Below are 17021 nucleotides of genomic sequence, written 5' to 3' on the forward strand. Positions count from 1 at the left end.
GTGAACACTAGCTATTTTGCTTTAAAACCCAGCTGATAATTCTCTTCTTCCTGTGGATGAATGTTGGAGTGGGTGGGAGAGATTGTCCCCAAAGGCAAATGCCGAGCACCACTGTGCTGCTCGATAAAAGCTGAAGCGAATGTGACAGAATACAGAAATTGCCAGAGGGCTAAATATCAGAATAATCTGATGGGGAAAGAAGGGATATGGACTAGGCTTGATAAAGGAAGAGGAAGATAGAATGACTTCTTGCTGAAATCATACATACCCGTATTTGCCGGCATATAAGACTGGGCGTATAAGACGGTAACATTTCCACTCAAAATATAGAGTTTGTTACATTACATTACAGTACTATGGGCAGCTATGGCTATCCCAACTGAAGTGCACCCGGCGTATAGGATGACCCCCCCACTTGGAGGCATGTTTTTCGGGGGGGGGGGGAAGTAGTCTTATACGTCAGCAAATACTGTATTTAAAGAAGACTTGGAAGAGGGATAAGAGGGTTGTTCCCAGGTGAAAGGAAATATAGTTTGTAATGCAGGGCAAAATAGAAGAAGAAAGCCAGAAGGAAATGGCAAATTTTAATGAAAGGGCAGTAGCAAGCAAGGGAATTAAACAATGTGTAAGAGTATGAAAGAACATTGTATTCAAGGACTCGGGTTACCTGGACTGAAGGAGTTAGAAGGCATAATGCTATGCAATATTTTTGTAGAAGAAACATTCTGAATTGGCTGAGAAAGGCTACAATAGTAGACCAAGGGTCCCCAACTTTTTTTGGGGGGGGGGGCTGTGGGCACCTTTAGAATTTTGAGGCATTAGTAAGCATTACCCTAAAACAACTGCCACAGGAGATGGTTGCCACAAAGCAAGCAGAATACCTCCTTTGTTGCTTTGCAGAAGAATCATATGATAGATATGCTGAGCCTCTGAAGCTGTTCTGTTCAGGTTGGAAAACTGAATAGGGCAGCAAGCTTGAAAAAGGAGAGGAGCCTTTACTCCTGAGCACTTATCTCCCTCATACAGCAGCCCAACTCCTGGGCTTTAAAACCAGCACAAAGTTCCTTCTGCTTTGCAAAGAATTTTATGGTTACAGTTAGGCCTGAAAGTGGAACCACTAGCTAAGAAGTCTTCGTGTCAGGTGCTGTTCCAGCCATGGAAAATCCTTTCATTTGATTGAAAGCAGCCAATAACAAGCCCTGCTTTACAATGGTCCTGCCCACTTTCTAAAAAGCATGATGGGTCCGAGTGGAAACAGTGGTTGGTGCCATGAGGGAGCCTAGAGTAGAGAATCCTTCTAAGATCACCAAGTTTTCCTATCAAACTAATAGGATTATGCTGAGTCCACCTTAACCTATGGAGAAGTAAAAAAAAAAGAACCCTTTTCAGTAAAAGCTAGCAGAAAAGAGTATGCTCTTTGAATTTGACAAGAGCATAGGAACCATCTTGCTGGATCAGACCAGTGGTCTATCTAGTACATGATACTATTTCACAAAGTTGTTCTTGCTGTTGCTCCCTAGATAGGTGCAGAAATATTGATGAAGTATCCCCTCAACATTAGAAAAATATGACTAGATCCTACACAACAAATAAGTTGTAATCATATTTAAGAATAATTTTGTAGAAAAGGCCCTAGTGACAAAAATGCTTTAAGGATGGAGCATCACTATGACTAGCCTTGATTGGTCATTTATATACCTTAATAATAAATGTTCCAGTTTTCCAAGGCTGACCCTTATGATTTGCTAAGACGTGTCACAGTCCAGCTCTCTCTCTCTCTCACACACACACACTACTTAAGAATTCTTAGAGATGCCAAATAAGGAAGTACTAAGTGCACCATCTGCTACTCCAGTTTGGATTCTGTTTCTTGATGTTGCTTCAGATCATTTCTCTGTGTTCCATTTCCTGCTGCTTCAAATGAAAAGAAGCAGAAACATCTGAATTGGTGAAGAGAAATGACAAAATAACAGGAGTAGGGCTTGCAGATATATTGGATGGGACAAGGCATGGGCATGGAACAGTGAATTGATATAAGTAAGATGTAGACTGTGTTTTCATAAGCACTGTACACATGTTCTAATTTTTGTCTGCATTATTCATGACTAGGGATTAAGCCCGCTGTCGTGTAAATACAGCGGGCGCTAGCATCAGGAACATGGGGTTCGGCTGAGCGGCTGGGCATGGGCGCTGCAGGCTGTCTGTGTCCCCCCCCCCCCCCGTTGTCCAGGGCCAGACTCACAGTTGGGTTGTTGTCTGGCCGTGGTGCCGGGCCTTGTCATTGGCTGCGAGTGACGTAGGCAGGCCAGGGGCCCGGCGTGGCGACAGTGTCTGGTAGGAGGGACCGGCAGAAGTGGGCGGAGACGTGGTGGCGTGTGGCCTGCGAGAGCAAGGCGCAGCGCTGGGAGTGGAGTGGGCCGGCGGCGACGTAGGCCGCAGCCTCCAGGTGGCGTGTTGGGGCTCGCAGCCGCTGTAGGATGAGGCAGCGGCATTGTTATCGCTCTGCGCGCAGCTCGCAATTGGTCCCTTGCTGCTGGACTGACAATCGGAGGGTCGGCAGGCACTTTGCGCCTGCCGATTGGGCCCTCCGATTGTCAGTCATGAGGAAGAGGCCTATTGGCACCCTTCCTGATCACGGACAGGGCCCTCCCTAGGTGCCCTTAACCGATTATTTAATCCGCTGAGCAGGAACGGTTAAAGATCATTAAAGATCCCAGCTATCAGTCATTGTATAATAACTCCACAGGAAGCCTTTCCTCAAATTTTTCATTAACCAATTTTTTTTATTACTGTGCAACAGACAATTTTATCTTGCAATATTTACACGCAGAGCTACCTTGCCACGTTTTGAAGGCAAATACTGTCCCAAGTGTGCTTAAGCAATGATCATTAAGTCCCAAACTCATATTCCCTTTTTTTTTTCACCCAAGGGAAAATTGAATACATCTTTCACATGTCTAAATTCATGTGAGGTAGGTTATCAGAGCATCAAACAGTTTGAGAGGCAATTTGTGAAGCTATGTAAAGTAAAAAAGGTGAAAGGAATAAAACAAATTGCTTTTTGTATGCCTTTGATTTCAAACCCTGGGGCAGGATTTCAAGCAGGTTGTCTGGGTTTTGGTAATGGTTGTTCAGCTCCCCAAGCTGCTTTAACAACAGCACAGACTTCTTCACTTAAAGTTTGAAAGTTATATTGTTCCACTTGAATTTGGATGCATGGAGCGTATGTGAGATGGCCTGCTTGAAATGAACTGCTGTGGTTTACAAGTTTCCGTATCTGAGAAAGAACTTTGCTACGTACTCCAAAAGCTTTGAATTGTATACATATGCTACTTACAGGTGGAGGCAAAACTGATTGACAAGCTGGATAGCTTGATGTCGGAGGGCAAAGGTGATGAAACTTACCGAGAACTCTTCAACAGTATGTGAGTAATGAATGTTTATTTTTAGAGTTGGCTTGGAGAATAATTTCACAGTGGAGTCAAAACTGCAGAAGTAGCTACAGTGTGGGGGTGGGGTGCTTTGTCTTCCTGAAATCTCTTTAATCAGGATTAATTACCTAAACAAGTGAATGTCTTGACCATGTGTCTTTAATTGCAAAGATTGTAGGTTTTTCTATTAAAATTGGAAGAGCTAATTTCATTCATTTAATTGTTAAAAATAGAAAAGCTGACTAAGTAGAACAATAAGCATTTTTAAAAGTAAATGTATGTGAGCATTAACAAATGTTGCTTTCAAGTGTCGTTTTTTTTAAATGCTGCCCAGATTTGCAGGAGAGAAAGTTGATGTGTTTAACAGGTCACTTACTGCACAAATAGCTCATGTTGTTAACAATTATTTATTTATTATTTTTCAAATTTATACGTTGCCTGCCCCAAGGGATCAGGTTGGTTTACAATACATCATAAAATACTGATTAAAACAGTTTAATATTTTAAAATAACCAATTTTACATTTAAAACACTCAAAGGAACTTCCTGCCTGCTTTCTGATAGGAGGGAAGAGGTGGTAAAGTGCTTAATATGTTAATAGACTCAATGACTATGCAAATGTTTATTATTTGTATTTATGTTTGTGTAGGGAAGCCAGTTTATTGATTGTATCTGTAGGCCTCAACCGTCAGCCTGGTGGAACAGCTTTATCTGTCAGGCCTTGTGGAACGATTTTAAGTCCCACAGGGCTCTGATTCAGAAGGTGTCACCCAAACACTTAAATGTTTCTGAATGTCTGTCACATACACACACACACAATACCTTTATTGGCATAAAGCCGATTAGCAAAATGAACAGAGATAGTCAGGATACATCAGGCAGTTTAAGTTTAAAAACTGAAGACAAAAATTCAGCCGTAATAAAGGTGACATCGGCATCCTTATCGCTCAACAAAAATTGGCAGATCAGGTCTTTTGAATGATTTCTCCATTTGGGTATGAGAGGTATAACGTGCCTTCGCTGGACAATAAACAAGGGACATCTCCCTTGTATTACTTTGGATGGAAAGGCGTTAAGCCATGCAAGCGAAAATGCTCTGCGATAAAGGGGATTTGCCAAGTTATAGAAATAAGCCAGCATTATCCCATGCTTCACTTGGAGACCAAGAGCACGGGGAGAGCAAATTGCCGGGACAGTAGGATGGACTTTTTGGAATTCCTGATCAAGGAGCCTTTGTTTAATTTGGCGGAATGTCTGTCTGTAGTAAGGTGACCAGATTTTAACATTAGTAAAGCGGGACACCATTGACTTGATTAAAAATTTGGTCTATATGGAGCAACAAAAAGTTTTGCATAGAATGCAAAAATAGTATATATTTTTAATTTCAACATAAGTACAATTTGCCAAGTACTCCCAGATGTCCCTCCAAAAGTGGGACAATCTGGTCACCTTAGTCTGTAGTCAAAAGACATAGGTCAAAGTCCTATAAAAATTAAGCACTTGAAAGAACTACTAATTTCAGTGGTGAGTTGTGGCTCAGTATACTTTGCATGCCAGGGTTTAGTAAGAAAGCTGCAGCTTTAATTGTTGATCTGTTTAGTAGATGTAAGCTTGTTATCTTTTCGTTTCTTTTATGCAGTAGAACCTAAAAGTGCTTAAGTTTAGACAACGTCATTCTCAAAATATTAAGGTAGATTGAATAAAAAATAATGGAAAAAAGTTCTACTATTTTCAGAAATCTTACTAGATAAAACAAATAACATAACAAGTTTGATGCAGTCACTGCATTTTCTGTCTTTTTTTCCCCCCAATGTATCTGTGTAAATGCACACATAGAATTATCATCATCATCATCCTTACCACAGTTCCTCTATATATTTTTGAAAGGGCCATCTGGGCGGCACTGTCCGGGTCCCAGGGCTGCTGTCCGGGCCTGTTCAGCCCTCAGAAACCAGCAAAGCTGGGCGCGTCTGGATTGGGCCGGCTCCTGGAGCGCCCACCTCCAGGAGCCGACTGCGCCACCCAGAGACCATGCGGGCCCTCGAATCAGGAGGCCACACACCCGGGTAAGCTGCTGTCACCAAGACAGGCCAGACGTCTAGCCATTCAGGAGGCCCAATCATTGGGCCACAAAGCCAGTCAGGAGGCCCAATCATTGGGCCAAAGTTCTGACAGGGCCCGCCCACCCAGGGGCAATCTGGAGACCTCACTGCCAGTCTGCTCCTGACCAGCGCAGGGAGAGGAGGTCAGTAGGGCTGCCAAGGGGGATGAGAACGGACAGGCTGCGCCAGCCCTTTTCACCCCAAGGCTGTCCTAACTGTCGTCCAAAAGTGAATTGCCTCAGAACACTGACTGAGCTGGCAGGAGGCTGCAGAGTGCTCTCCCTCTCCCCTCCCTTCAGGGCTGCTGCGAAGGAGCCTCTGACAGGACCTGACTGAGGGGAGGGAGGCGTTTCCAAGAGCAATGCAGGGGAGTCTGAGGGCATGGGTGTGGGCCTTTCTTTTAGGGGGGGATCTTTCCCCTCCTGCCAAACAGTTGGCTGACAGGGAGACCACTGAAAATCCCCTTCTCACTTAAAATACCGCTGTGGCCGGCCATGCTGCTGGAGGGAAGAAACAGCCAAGCAACTCTCTGCAGATTTGAGACTTACCACACAGGGTTGTTGTGCAGGTGAAACTGGAAGTCGTTGCAGAAATTCTTTTGCCTCCTCTTTCATCTGCACAACAACCCTGTGCAGTAGGCCTCAAGAGTTTCAACTCCACAACAACCTGCGTGGGAGACCTTAAATGTTTCTTCTCCTCAACCATGTCCAAATTCCATAGGAGCCCTTTCTGCCTGGGCAGCTGATCTTTATACTCTGCAGATGAGCCATAATTCCAGGAGCTCTCCAGGCCCCACCTGGAGGTTGGCTACCCATGTGTTGGAGATATTCCTGGAGGTTTGGAGGAGTGCCTTAAAATCATACAATGCCTCAGAGTCCAGCCTCCAAAGTAGCCATTTTTGCCTGCAGAGCTGATCATTATAATCTAGAGATGAGCAGTGATCTAGAGAGGATGGTAGAGGCTCACAGACTGTGGTTGGGGTGGAGTGGTTGTGGGTGTGTCCCTCCTGGGTTATGGGCTTTGGCCAGCCCTTACCAGTTTGTATTTTGGGGTGCAGAGAGACAGACAGACAGACCAATATCAATCCTGCGAGTCTGGAAGGTTCAGGAAGATCTAAATAAAGAATATTTACAGCCTGAAACTGTAAATAGTGAACAAGTAAATGGCTGGAGATACATGGGAACTTAAATGACTTTTTTCAAGCTTGGCCTGGTAAATAAAATCTCCTGTGAACTCAAAGACTTAAGTGGCCCAGAATTTCAAGTGGAGTTAGCTTTACAGGAAAGTAGACAGTGAGACTTTGGGGGAAACCAGGTGATCCACTTTTATTAGGCAACAACTTGGCCTTGCAGACAACAACAGGGACTGCAGTTGCCAGCAGTAGGTCTGAGGCTTCAGAAGGGCAGACTTCACAAACCAAGTAACCAAGTGGATTCTGGGGCCACGTGCATTCCTTTTGAAGTGATGCATATGAGGGGAGAGAGCTTTCCCTTTAGCCTAACTGCCTAGATATGAGCTGTACTTCCAGGGGATTCTCGGACCCCACCTGGAGGTTGGCATCCCTAAACCTCAAGGGGGATACAGTGCTACACAGTCACCCCTCCAAAGTAGCCATTTTTGCCTACAGAGCTGGTCTGTATAGTCTGAAGATGAGCAGCAATTCCAGGCCCCACCTGGAGGTTGGATGTCCCTGGTCTGAACATTTTCCTTGAAATCTGAAAGAAGGGCCTCAAAAGTGTGTAATGCCCCCACAGCTATCTAGTACCCCCTGACATATTTTAGGTCAAGAAAGCATTGCAGAGAGGAAGTAGGGTTGCCAGATTTGTGTAGATTCATCTTCTGGAATTCCACACTACCTAGGTGTGCATAATCCTGACTAAGGTTAAGACTGCTGTGCACAGAGGGACCTCCTCTTAGGGTTGCCATCTTCCAAGTGAGGCTCTCTACCCCACCACCTTCATGGAGAGCCTGCTATGGGGAGAGGAAGGGACGGCGATTGGAAACTGCTTTGAGACACCTGAATCCTGCCGGGTCACTGCGGCCCATTCCCAGTTCTCTCAGACCTCTCACAGCCCCAAATCCCTCATAGGTTGTCTATTGTGAAAAGATGAAGGGAAAATGTGACAAGAGCTGGCAGGATAGGGAGGTTACTCCTGCCAGCTTCCTACCCTGCAAAGTGACAGCTTGATGGATGGGGGGTTTCTACCCACTCCCTGCGCACGAGAGCTGGTGGGCATGGGGTGGTCATGCTGGCTCCCTGCTCCATGTGGTGTGAGCTGGTGGTGTTGAGAGGGTGTATCAGTTGTGGTGAAAGTTGCCAGGGTGGTGGTGGGGGGCCTTCCGCCAGCTGCCAGCCTCCCACAGCATAAGCTGACAGGGGGACCCTGCTGCCACATCCCTGCTCGCTTTTAAAGCCCTTCTCTTATATATAGTATGTTTGTGTGTTCATCCTTCTTAAAGGCTATCAAAATCTGATTATTATTATTCTTACATTAACAAAATGTGCTAAGAGCTCAAGGAGATGGCTTAAGTCAGCTCAATGCCAAGTAGGATGGGTAAAAGAGAAGGATTTGTGATGGCTGTACTCCAAATCTTAACTGTATGCATTGTGCAGCAGCTGACAAAGCAAGAAGGTGAGGCAGCTCTGTTTGCGGAGGCCTTTTCAAAAGCTGGAGCTCCGAGGCATGCATGGAAGCCTCCCCCAGCTGGACCACCTCCCCCGCGATCCCCCAGCTTCCGTGCAGGCCTCGGAGCTCCAAAGTCCGCACAGAAACCTCCTCTGACCAGCCGCCTACCTGGCATGTCCTGGGGTGTGCGGGCTGGTTGGGAGGCGCTGCATGCTTCCAAACTGTGCCGAATGGCAGAGAGGCCCCTCTGTCGTCAGTCCGGGGCCAAGGGGCCAATCGTTGGCCCGGACTGAGCCCACCCCAGCCTTACTCTTTTATTTATACTGTGGAGCAGTATACAGATGTTACTAAAAAGGAAGACAAAGTGAGTTTATATCTTTCTTTACACCAAGAGCCAGCTTGGTGTAGTGATTAATCTCGCAAGCCAGGTTTGATTCCCTATTCCTGGTAGCTTCTACCCAGGAAAAAATATAGACCAATTGTATGCTGCAGGTCTCCATGCTGAACCCAGTTGCCCAGTGGAGAACCTGTAAAGATTTGTGAGGGGAACTTCATTTTCCCTTGTATCTCCACCCTACTTCCCCTCCCCCTTCCTGGTAATGCCCTTGCCCTTGCCTTTCTCTGATTCCTCCTCTCCTTCTCACTGAGCCAGCAGCCTAACTTTTATCCTCATCTTCAGCTTTATCTATATTTTCTTGACTTCATTTGTATCCTATATTTCTCCTCAGTGATGACCTAAAGCAGTGGTCCCCAACCTTTTTATCACTGGGGACTGGTCAACGCTTGACAGTTTTACTGAGGCCTGGGTGGGTGGGTAGCCTTTTGTTGAGGGACGTCACTGCCACCTGAGCCCCTGCTCCGCTTGCTTTCCCACCGGAGCTCCTGACTTCCCGCCGGCCACTGGGGGGCGCCGCCAGCAGCAGCTGCACAGTGTCACACTGAGTGGGAGCCCCAGCCACGGCAGCCACTGGAGAGCACCAAAGGTGAGCCGGCGGCAGAGTGGCAGGGCAGCCCCCAATGCGGCATCCAGAGAGGAGGATGAGGAGGAGCCGTAGCCCGATACCGAATGATCCACAGACCGGTCCCGGTCCCCGGACCGGGGGTTGGGGACCACTGACCTAAAGCACCTTATATCATTCACCTCATCCCCATTTTGTCCTTACAACAGCTTGTGTGAACTGGGTAGGCTGGGAGTAAAGAAGTCTGGAAAATGGTCCCCTTCTCTCAAGCTGCCTTGGCCATGCCACCCACAAGAAGAGAGGATGAGGCATTGTCCCTGGCCTGGTCTTCAAAGGTAGGGAAGAAGGAAGTGGCAGCGTACCTAACCAATTAGCCAGATACTGCTCCCTGCATGGGGCATGGGAATGCCCGGACGTACTTACCTTGCCTGCTTATTTCTGCAAATCTGGGACATTTTTTCACATTTTTAGAAGAATCTGTTTTATTCATTCATAGCTCCAGTTGTTGGACTTAGGAATCCTCAGATTTGGCTGTTTGAATATATTGCATTTGGGTGTATTTCTACGAGAAACCAACAGCGTTTCTTGGACTGTGTTTGAATATACAAACAGAAACCTGTAAGCACTTGCAGAGTAAATCCTATTTATTTCCTCCCCACTGTTTCCTCTTTCTGTTCTTTGAAAGCCTGTTTAGACTTTGCCCCCTTTACTACCTCCTTTTCTCCTTCCCATCCACCAGCCAATTTACCCGTATTTCTTCTCCATCAGTTTTCCTTCCATCCTTAACCTGGCAACCTCTACCCAAGAAAATTATGGCATTTACATGGGGATTAGCTGATCCACGCACCATTGTCTACCTCAACTTGTGAGGGGGTGGCCGTGAAGGGCACCACCGTTTTCCTTGCTTCATGTGGGACTCAGTTGGGCCAGAAAACAGAGGGGATGGGAATGAATTCAAGTCCCTAGAAGGCTACAGTGTCCAAAAATATGAAATGACATGGTGGCATTGTGTAAGTAAAAGAAGTTCCTTTTTGCATGGTATTGCTCAAGTTCAGGAGTTAGATGAAAATCTTCTTGCTCATCCAAATATGAATTTCAGAGGTCAGCAGTACAGGTCAATCCTGCTACAGCACTAAAACTGCTGATGCAAGCCTCTTACTTGTTAAGATAATAAGCATATGCCATCAGTTGTCAGGCACAGTATACCAGTATTATTATTCATAAGTGTATAAAATTTCATACAGGCCTAAAATGACTCTCATGTTTCAGTAATTTGCATTTCCATTCACAGAGTACAATCTGTCAATTACTATTAGTCATGGTACTAAATGAAACATCCATGGATAAAGGCAGTATGTGAATGCCAGATACAAATAACAGGAAAAGGCCATTACCACTTTATGCTCATTAGCAAAACTTGTGACAAAAACCATGGTGAATTTATATGGAGCTTTGTCTGATGCTGCAGGGCAGTTTTTATGCATGAGTGCTTAAGGGTATGGAATTTACCCCACTCGCCTAGCGTTTAGAAGAGTGTGCTTCTTCTACCTTGACCTACTACCCCAAGAGAAATAACAATGTATTGCCACAGTTCACCACAAAGAGACATTGCCTCTATGGCAACTAAACTCTTCTTCAGATTAAGTACTCTAGGATTTTTCTGGCCCCTTTCCTTGTTCAGATCTATATTCGTGGGCGTAGTTCATCTTTTTCCAGGTTGCACTAATACCAAATCTACATCTCTCATCTTTAACTGCTCCGCGGTAAAAAAAAAAAAGAGTAAGGGCTCCCTGGGAGGAGTCGGTCAGGGATGGGGAAGGGAGACGATTCGCCTCTAGCCCCCAAACTGACCAGCGGAGGGCCCAATCGGCTGGCGCAAAGTGGCAGGCGATTGGGTGCTCCGCTAGTCAGCCTGGCTCCCGAACTGCCCATCAACCCGACATAGCCTGCCTTTGGCTGCGCACCTACCAAGCCATCCCTTACCTTCCCCGACTCCTTGCCACCCCTCCCCAACACACTCCCCCCTGCTGCCCTACCCCCCTCCGCCGCTGCTTCCCCGCCCCGCCTTCTCCCCTGCGCACTTTCCCCAGGCACTCCCCCATCCCCTGTTGCTTGGCTGCCCCACATTCTCCGCCACCCGCCAGTCTCCCAAGCCCTCCCCATCCCTGCTCACCTCTGCCACCGCTTGCCCGCCACACCTGGTCCATCCCCCATCCGCTTTTCCAACCCCCACCCATCCCCCCTCACCTCTACCAGCCTGTGCCGGTTTCTCCACCCCTGTCCCTTATTCTAATCCCCCCATCCCCCCCACCTTGCTTGCTTCTCTCGGCCCACTTTGCAGATTGTCCCCTCCGGCCATGGCCAGTGCTGCACCGCGGGGGGGGGACATGCCCCACGCCCCCGCTTTTCTCGGACTGCTTCCCCTGCTTTGTAGGCCATCCCCTGCGCCCTGCCCAGCGCCACACCATGGGGAGTACGAGCCCCGTGCCCCCATAGTGGCTACAAGCGCGCAGCCATGGAGTCCTGTGCCTGTGTTGTCCCACACCCCATCACACCACCACCCCCCCTCACCCCCTCCCCACCCCAGGATCGCTGGCAGCGGCCAAAACGCACACCAGCCAAACCGGATGACGCGCGCAGCCCACAGCAGGGTAGGTACTCCCGGATGGGTCATCGGTGCACCAAGTGCCCAGAGGGGTGGCCGCCTCCTGCATGCCTACCCACCATGCCCACCCATCTTCTCCGCCTCCCCAACACGCTGCCACTTTCCCGCCCACAATCACCCACCCACCCATCGCTACTGCCCCTCCCCCTCCCCCTCCCGAGCCTTCCCCCTCACACCCCTTGCCCCCCACCTTTTACTGCACCTCACCCCCTCCCTTCCTGCCTTCCTTTCTCCCGCCATTTCCTTGGTCCTCCCTTCCTTCCTACCTCTTTCGTTCCTTCCTTACTCTTCTTCTCTCACTCTTCCTTCATCTCTTTCTCTCTTCCTCCCTTTCTTCCTTTCTATCTTTCTCTCTGGCTCTATTTCTCCCTTCCTTCTACCCCTCCACCCACCCACCTTCTTAGCGCCTGATGTATTTTGACTACAGCGGGCTTAATATCTAGTAATTAAATATGTTGCTTTGCAGGGGAATAAGATTGCTTAATGAGGACACTGACAAACTGATTGGCATTAAAATTTGGCCACAGCCTTTAATCAACAATTTTGAGCATGACTAACATGGGAAAGAGGTCTGATCCTCTTGTGGTCAGCAGACCACAAGGCAGCCTGTTGCAGCTTGCCCCTCATCGGGTTATATTTGGCTATCCAGCCTACGTCAACCTGGAAGGCTGGAAGAATGGGAGGAGGCAAAGTGGAGTGACACTACTGGGCATCCGCCTCTGTTGGGTTCTCCTGCCCCTCAGAAATGTGAGCCTTCAATCAGGCTCTGCATCCACATGGCCCCTTAAGGAGACTCCCAAAACCATGGGGAGGCAGTGTGCAAGCTTGCCCAGCCCGAAATTGACCCTTCCCATGCTCCAATTCTGTGGGCAATTAAGTGCAATATAAACGCAACAATATAAACAAGCCCTCTAACATTTTCCAAAAGGGAAGGAGGGTGGGTTTCGTGCTCACGAGAGGCATAGGAGTGGGAAGAAGCCAAGCAGCATTGGGCTGCTCCTTAAGGAGACGCCCACTCAGCCCCACCCTTCCGCATCCACGCCTTCACGCAGCATTACCCAAGGGATTCTGGGGCTGAGAATTTCCTGCCAGTCAGCCATGTCCTTGGTCGCACTCTTCCCCGCGGCAGCAATGGCCCAAATGGTCTTCAGAGCTTTTTTTTTTGTAAAAAGAATCTATATTTGAGAAAGTAAATAACAACTATAGAACAAAGCAAAATACAAAGTAGAAGATGTAAATTAGTCAATTCAGGTCCCTAGCACCTTATATTGATGAGGAAGAAATAAAGGAACTAAATAAAAATAAAATAAATGTAATTCCCGTGTCCCTACATCTAATCAAAAATAAAACAAAATAAATAATATTGTGAATAGGAAGGATACTCTTGCTTTTACTGGTTTCATTTTCCCTCTTTTTGATGCATTCTCTAGGCCATGTTTTTTCTTTCGGCTGCAGCAAAATATGACTACTGCTAGAGCACAGCCAAAAACAACCCTCTTCCCTGATCTGCCTCAGAATTTCTGAGGATGTTCTCATGGAATTCCTGACATTTCAAGTTAAGTCTTTCTACAACAAAATATGTTCTCCTTTTTAGCGCTATCATCCTATAACAAATGAATTGGTAGGCAGAGCAATAATCTTCAAGTGTACTTTTGGTGTGCATTTGGTTGCAGGTAGCTGCATTGGTCCAAAGCACAAGAAGTCTTATATACTTGCATATAAGCCAACCTGCATATAAGCCAAGGCACTGAATTTCACCACAAAATCTGGACAAACTTATTGACTCACATATAAGCCAAAGGTGGGAAATGCAGCAGAGTGGTCTAAGTGCTTACTCCATGCTCCATGATCACAGGCTCTCCCATCCAGCCTCCCCCCCAAAAAAAACAAATACAGAAAAGTCAAGAGGATGAATAGCTGCTGGTTTTTGTACCCCACTTTTCACTAAACAAAGGAGTCTTAAAGTGGCTTACAATTGCCTTCCCTTCCTCTCTTGATGCCAGACACCCTGAGAGAGCTCTGACAGAACTACTCTGTGAGAACAGTTCTAGCAGGAGAACAAACAGTGCCCCCCAGGCCAGCAACCTAGAGCAGAACAACAGTACCCGAAGTTGGCAACCTACTACAAGTACAGCAGCCACCAAACTGGGAGACTGGACAGCTCTAACTACAACTACAGTGCCCCCCCCAGAACAAACCACTGAAATAAAGAACTGTAAAACTGAACACTGAATGAAAGAACTGTAAAAATCAACTTTTAAAAGAAACAACCCCAAGAAGAAAAGGCAAACAATGCCACCCCTCAGATAAAAGAAAGAAACACTAGGAGAAAGAAACAGCAAACCCCAAAGCACCCCCAAAATCCACCCCATCCCACCCCCAGAAACCAAAAGAATAGTTTGGAAAAGAAGAAGAAAAGGGGAAAAAAAGATTAGAGTCCCTCAGTAAAACCATTGATGTCCTACAAGCTGCCAGAGCAAGAAGCTCAGCTTGCAAACACATTTGCAAAATGCAGTGCAACTTTTGGCTGGCTGCATTTCACAGCCGGAGAAGGCTGTTATTTCATTTACCGTATAAGCCGAGCAGGGATGTTCAATGTGAAAAGGAGTGCTGAAAAACTCGGCTTATACATGAGTATATATGGTAGCTTGTTCCTTGCCTTCCATTCACTACAGAAATGGCTATACTGAGCCATATAGAAAAATTTAATGTAAGTCAACCCAGCTTCTGGAACTGATATACAGAAACACTATCATACTATCTAAAACAGCCTTTTTCAATCTTTTGACCATAGAGGCCCCTTGAATTTTTCAGACTTTGAGGAGTCCCAAATGCTGGCCATGCCTCCCTGCCACAGTCATTGAAAGTGACATCACCACTCATGTTAACAGGCAGGGTTGAGGAGGACTGATGGGAGAAATGATAAGAGGTGGTTTAAACTGGGAGTACGCGTGCACTTTCAGGTGCAGAAACCACGAGAGAACTCACTTATGCTTCCATAGCTTGTGTCCAAGTCCAGGAGGGGAAAGGCTGTGGACCTCCTATGAGCTCCTATATACTCCTGGGGGTTCATGGACCCCTGCTTGGGAATCCCTGATTCTAGAAACTAATAGGGTCAAAGGGGCAGAACAAAAGTATACAATTACATTGATTGTCTGTGGAACAAAATCTTCTGCTATTGTTAGTTCTCTGATGGCTCCTGCTGATAGCTCTCTTAAAGGCACATTTTTCCCAGCACCATCTGTTACTCTACAGAGGTTCTATTTTTAAAGAGAGCTAGTGAAAATATAACAGAATACACTGCAGAGGTCCACTACCTTGCTGAACACTGTCAAAGCTTGTTACAAGGTTATCTAATCTGTGAAGTTAAGGATGAAGTCATCTAGTAGTGCTTCCTCTTTGAACAGAATCTGAATTTTGCTGCAGCCCAATCAAGCATTATCAGCTGAAACTGCTTTATATAATGTCAGGGATTTGTAACCGGAACCCCACTGACACCCACATTCTCCAGCAAACCCAGGAAGAGCAAGTACAGAGGCTCACATCAACTTCAGTGGTATTACGTAAATCAAGTAATGCATCTATATATTTAAGCCCTGGAGGGCAATATAAATGAAGTGAATGCAGATTTATGAATGCCAAGTGTCATGCTTGCCAAAAAAGGTTGCATAGAAAAAGTTAGTCAGAGAACAAAGAACAGGGAAAAGGTACCCAGATTCAAGCTACCCATAATTTTGGAAGTTTCCCTGAGGAAGAAGTGCAAACATTGTACTCCATTCATGCTGTCAAGAGAAAATGCTCAGATGTGATTGCCACTGTAGAGATAAATGACCAGAGAAATGAAATAGAAGATGACTCTGGAGCCATATCCACCCATCATAGACTGCAACATATTTTCACAGCTTTTCAGGATCATTTCCCCAAATTACACAATAGACCAATAATTCAGATCCTTGGAAACAGTGATATGGATGTTCTCTATGGACCTGTCAGACAGACATTACAAAAGTTACAGCAGGCCCTTATATGTGATGCCTCACCATTTGGAGTTGGGGCTGTCCTCAGTCACATACTACCAGATAGTACAGAAACAACAATTGCTTTTTATTCTAGGACAGTGATCTCAACTGAAAGGAACTATGCTTAGGGTTCAGTTTCCTTGAAACTTTAAAGGTTCTTTAGATGAGATTGAGGACTATGCTGTGTGCAATTCCATTATCTTTATAAACAGCTTCCACAGGACCCAAAGTAGATTCCTCCGCAGCCCACAGGTTGGGGATCGCCCAACCTGTGGACGGTTTCTGTAGAGTTTTTTTTGTAATGGCATTTCAGATTACTTGCTTTGTAAAGGGATCCTCTACATTGTATAGAGGTTAATAGCAACAGACTTTAATCTGGAGAACGGGGTTTGATTGCTGATGCCTCTACTTGAAGCCTGCTGGGTGACCTTGGGCTTGTCACAATCCTCTCACAACCCTCTTAGCCCCACCTCTACCTCACAAGGTGCGTGTTGTGGGAAAGAGGAAGAAAAGTGTAAGCCATCTTGAGACTTCTTCAGATATAGAAAAGAGGAATATAAAAAAACCTGCTCTGATTATGGTGATGATGATGACGATGATGATAAGGTGTGTGGGGGTGATTTTCCCCATTCTTAGTTAAAATGTAGCTTTCCCTTTTTATTTTCTTTCTTTGTGATTATGTTTAGATAAATTGATTCTGCCAAGTGTTCATTGGAGCTTTCCATAAATAGGATAGAACTTAAAATGGATTTAGGTCCCACAGAATGTGATCCAGAATCAGGGCCACCAAAAATTCTCTCATAGCATCTTTGTAGTTACTACAAATACCCATTGCCAGACATGTTGCTTTGCAATGTCTGTGGAAACATATTCACCACTTTTACAATGACTTGGTACAGTGATCAGTGCTACAAATCTTTTAAAGAATATTTTTCAAAACCATTAACAGTGCCATTCAGTGAATATTTTATTGGAAATATCAATGAATCCAACTTTAATAGTATATCAGTTGAAAAGTACATATCATAAGCAGCAGCAACTGTTAATATACACAGCAAAAATCCTGCAGAACATTTGCAGAAAAAGGCAGATTCATCCCTGCCCCTTGTATAGGTAAGGCCTACAGAAATGGTTGTTATTAGGAGATGCAATTTAATATCTCTAGTTCCATAATCTAATGCTTGAGAGAGATCATTAAAAAAAAATCGGCAGAAACCA

The 17021-nt window shown here is 45.9% G+C and overlaps 1 protein-coding gene across 5 annotated transcripts in view; it reads left to right on the forward strand.

The window, feature by feature from the left end:
* The window catches only part of DOCK4 (dedicator of cytokinesis 4), a 320430-nt gene that overhangs the window by 225913 nt on the left and 77496 nt on the right, over positions 1-17021 (forward strand). For all 5 annotated transcript variants that reach the window (XM_077338508.1, XM_077338509.1, XM_077338510.1 and 2 more), the window contains exon 32: positions 3340-3425. In XM_077338508.1, coding sequence (XP_077194623.1) covers positions 3340-3425 — 86 coding nt within the window. The remainder of the gene's footprint in view (positions 1-3339; positions 3426-17021) is intronic.

The sequence above is a fragment of the Paroedura picta genome, chromosome 5 (assembly GCF_049243985.1).
Source record: "Paroedura picta isolate Pp20150507F chromosome 5, Ppicta_v3.0, whole genome shotgun sequence".
In the NCBI taxonomy this organism is placed as follows: domain Eukaryota; kingdom Metazoa; phylum Chordata; class Lepidosauria; order Squamata; family Gekkonidae; genus Paroedura; species Paroedura picta.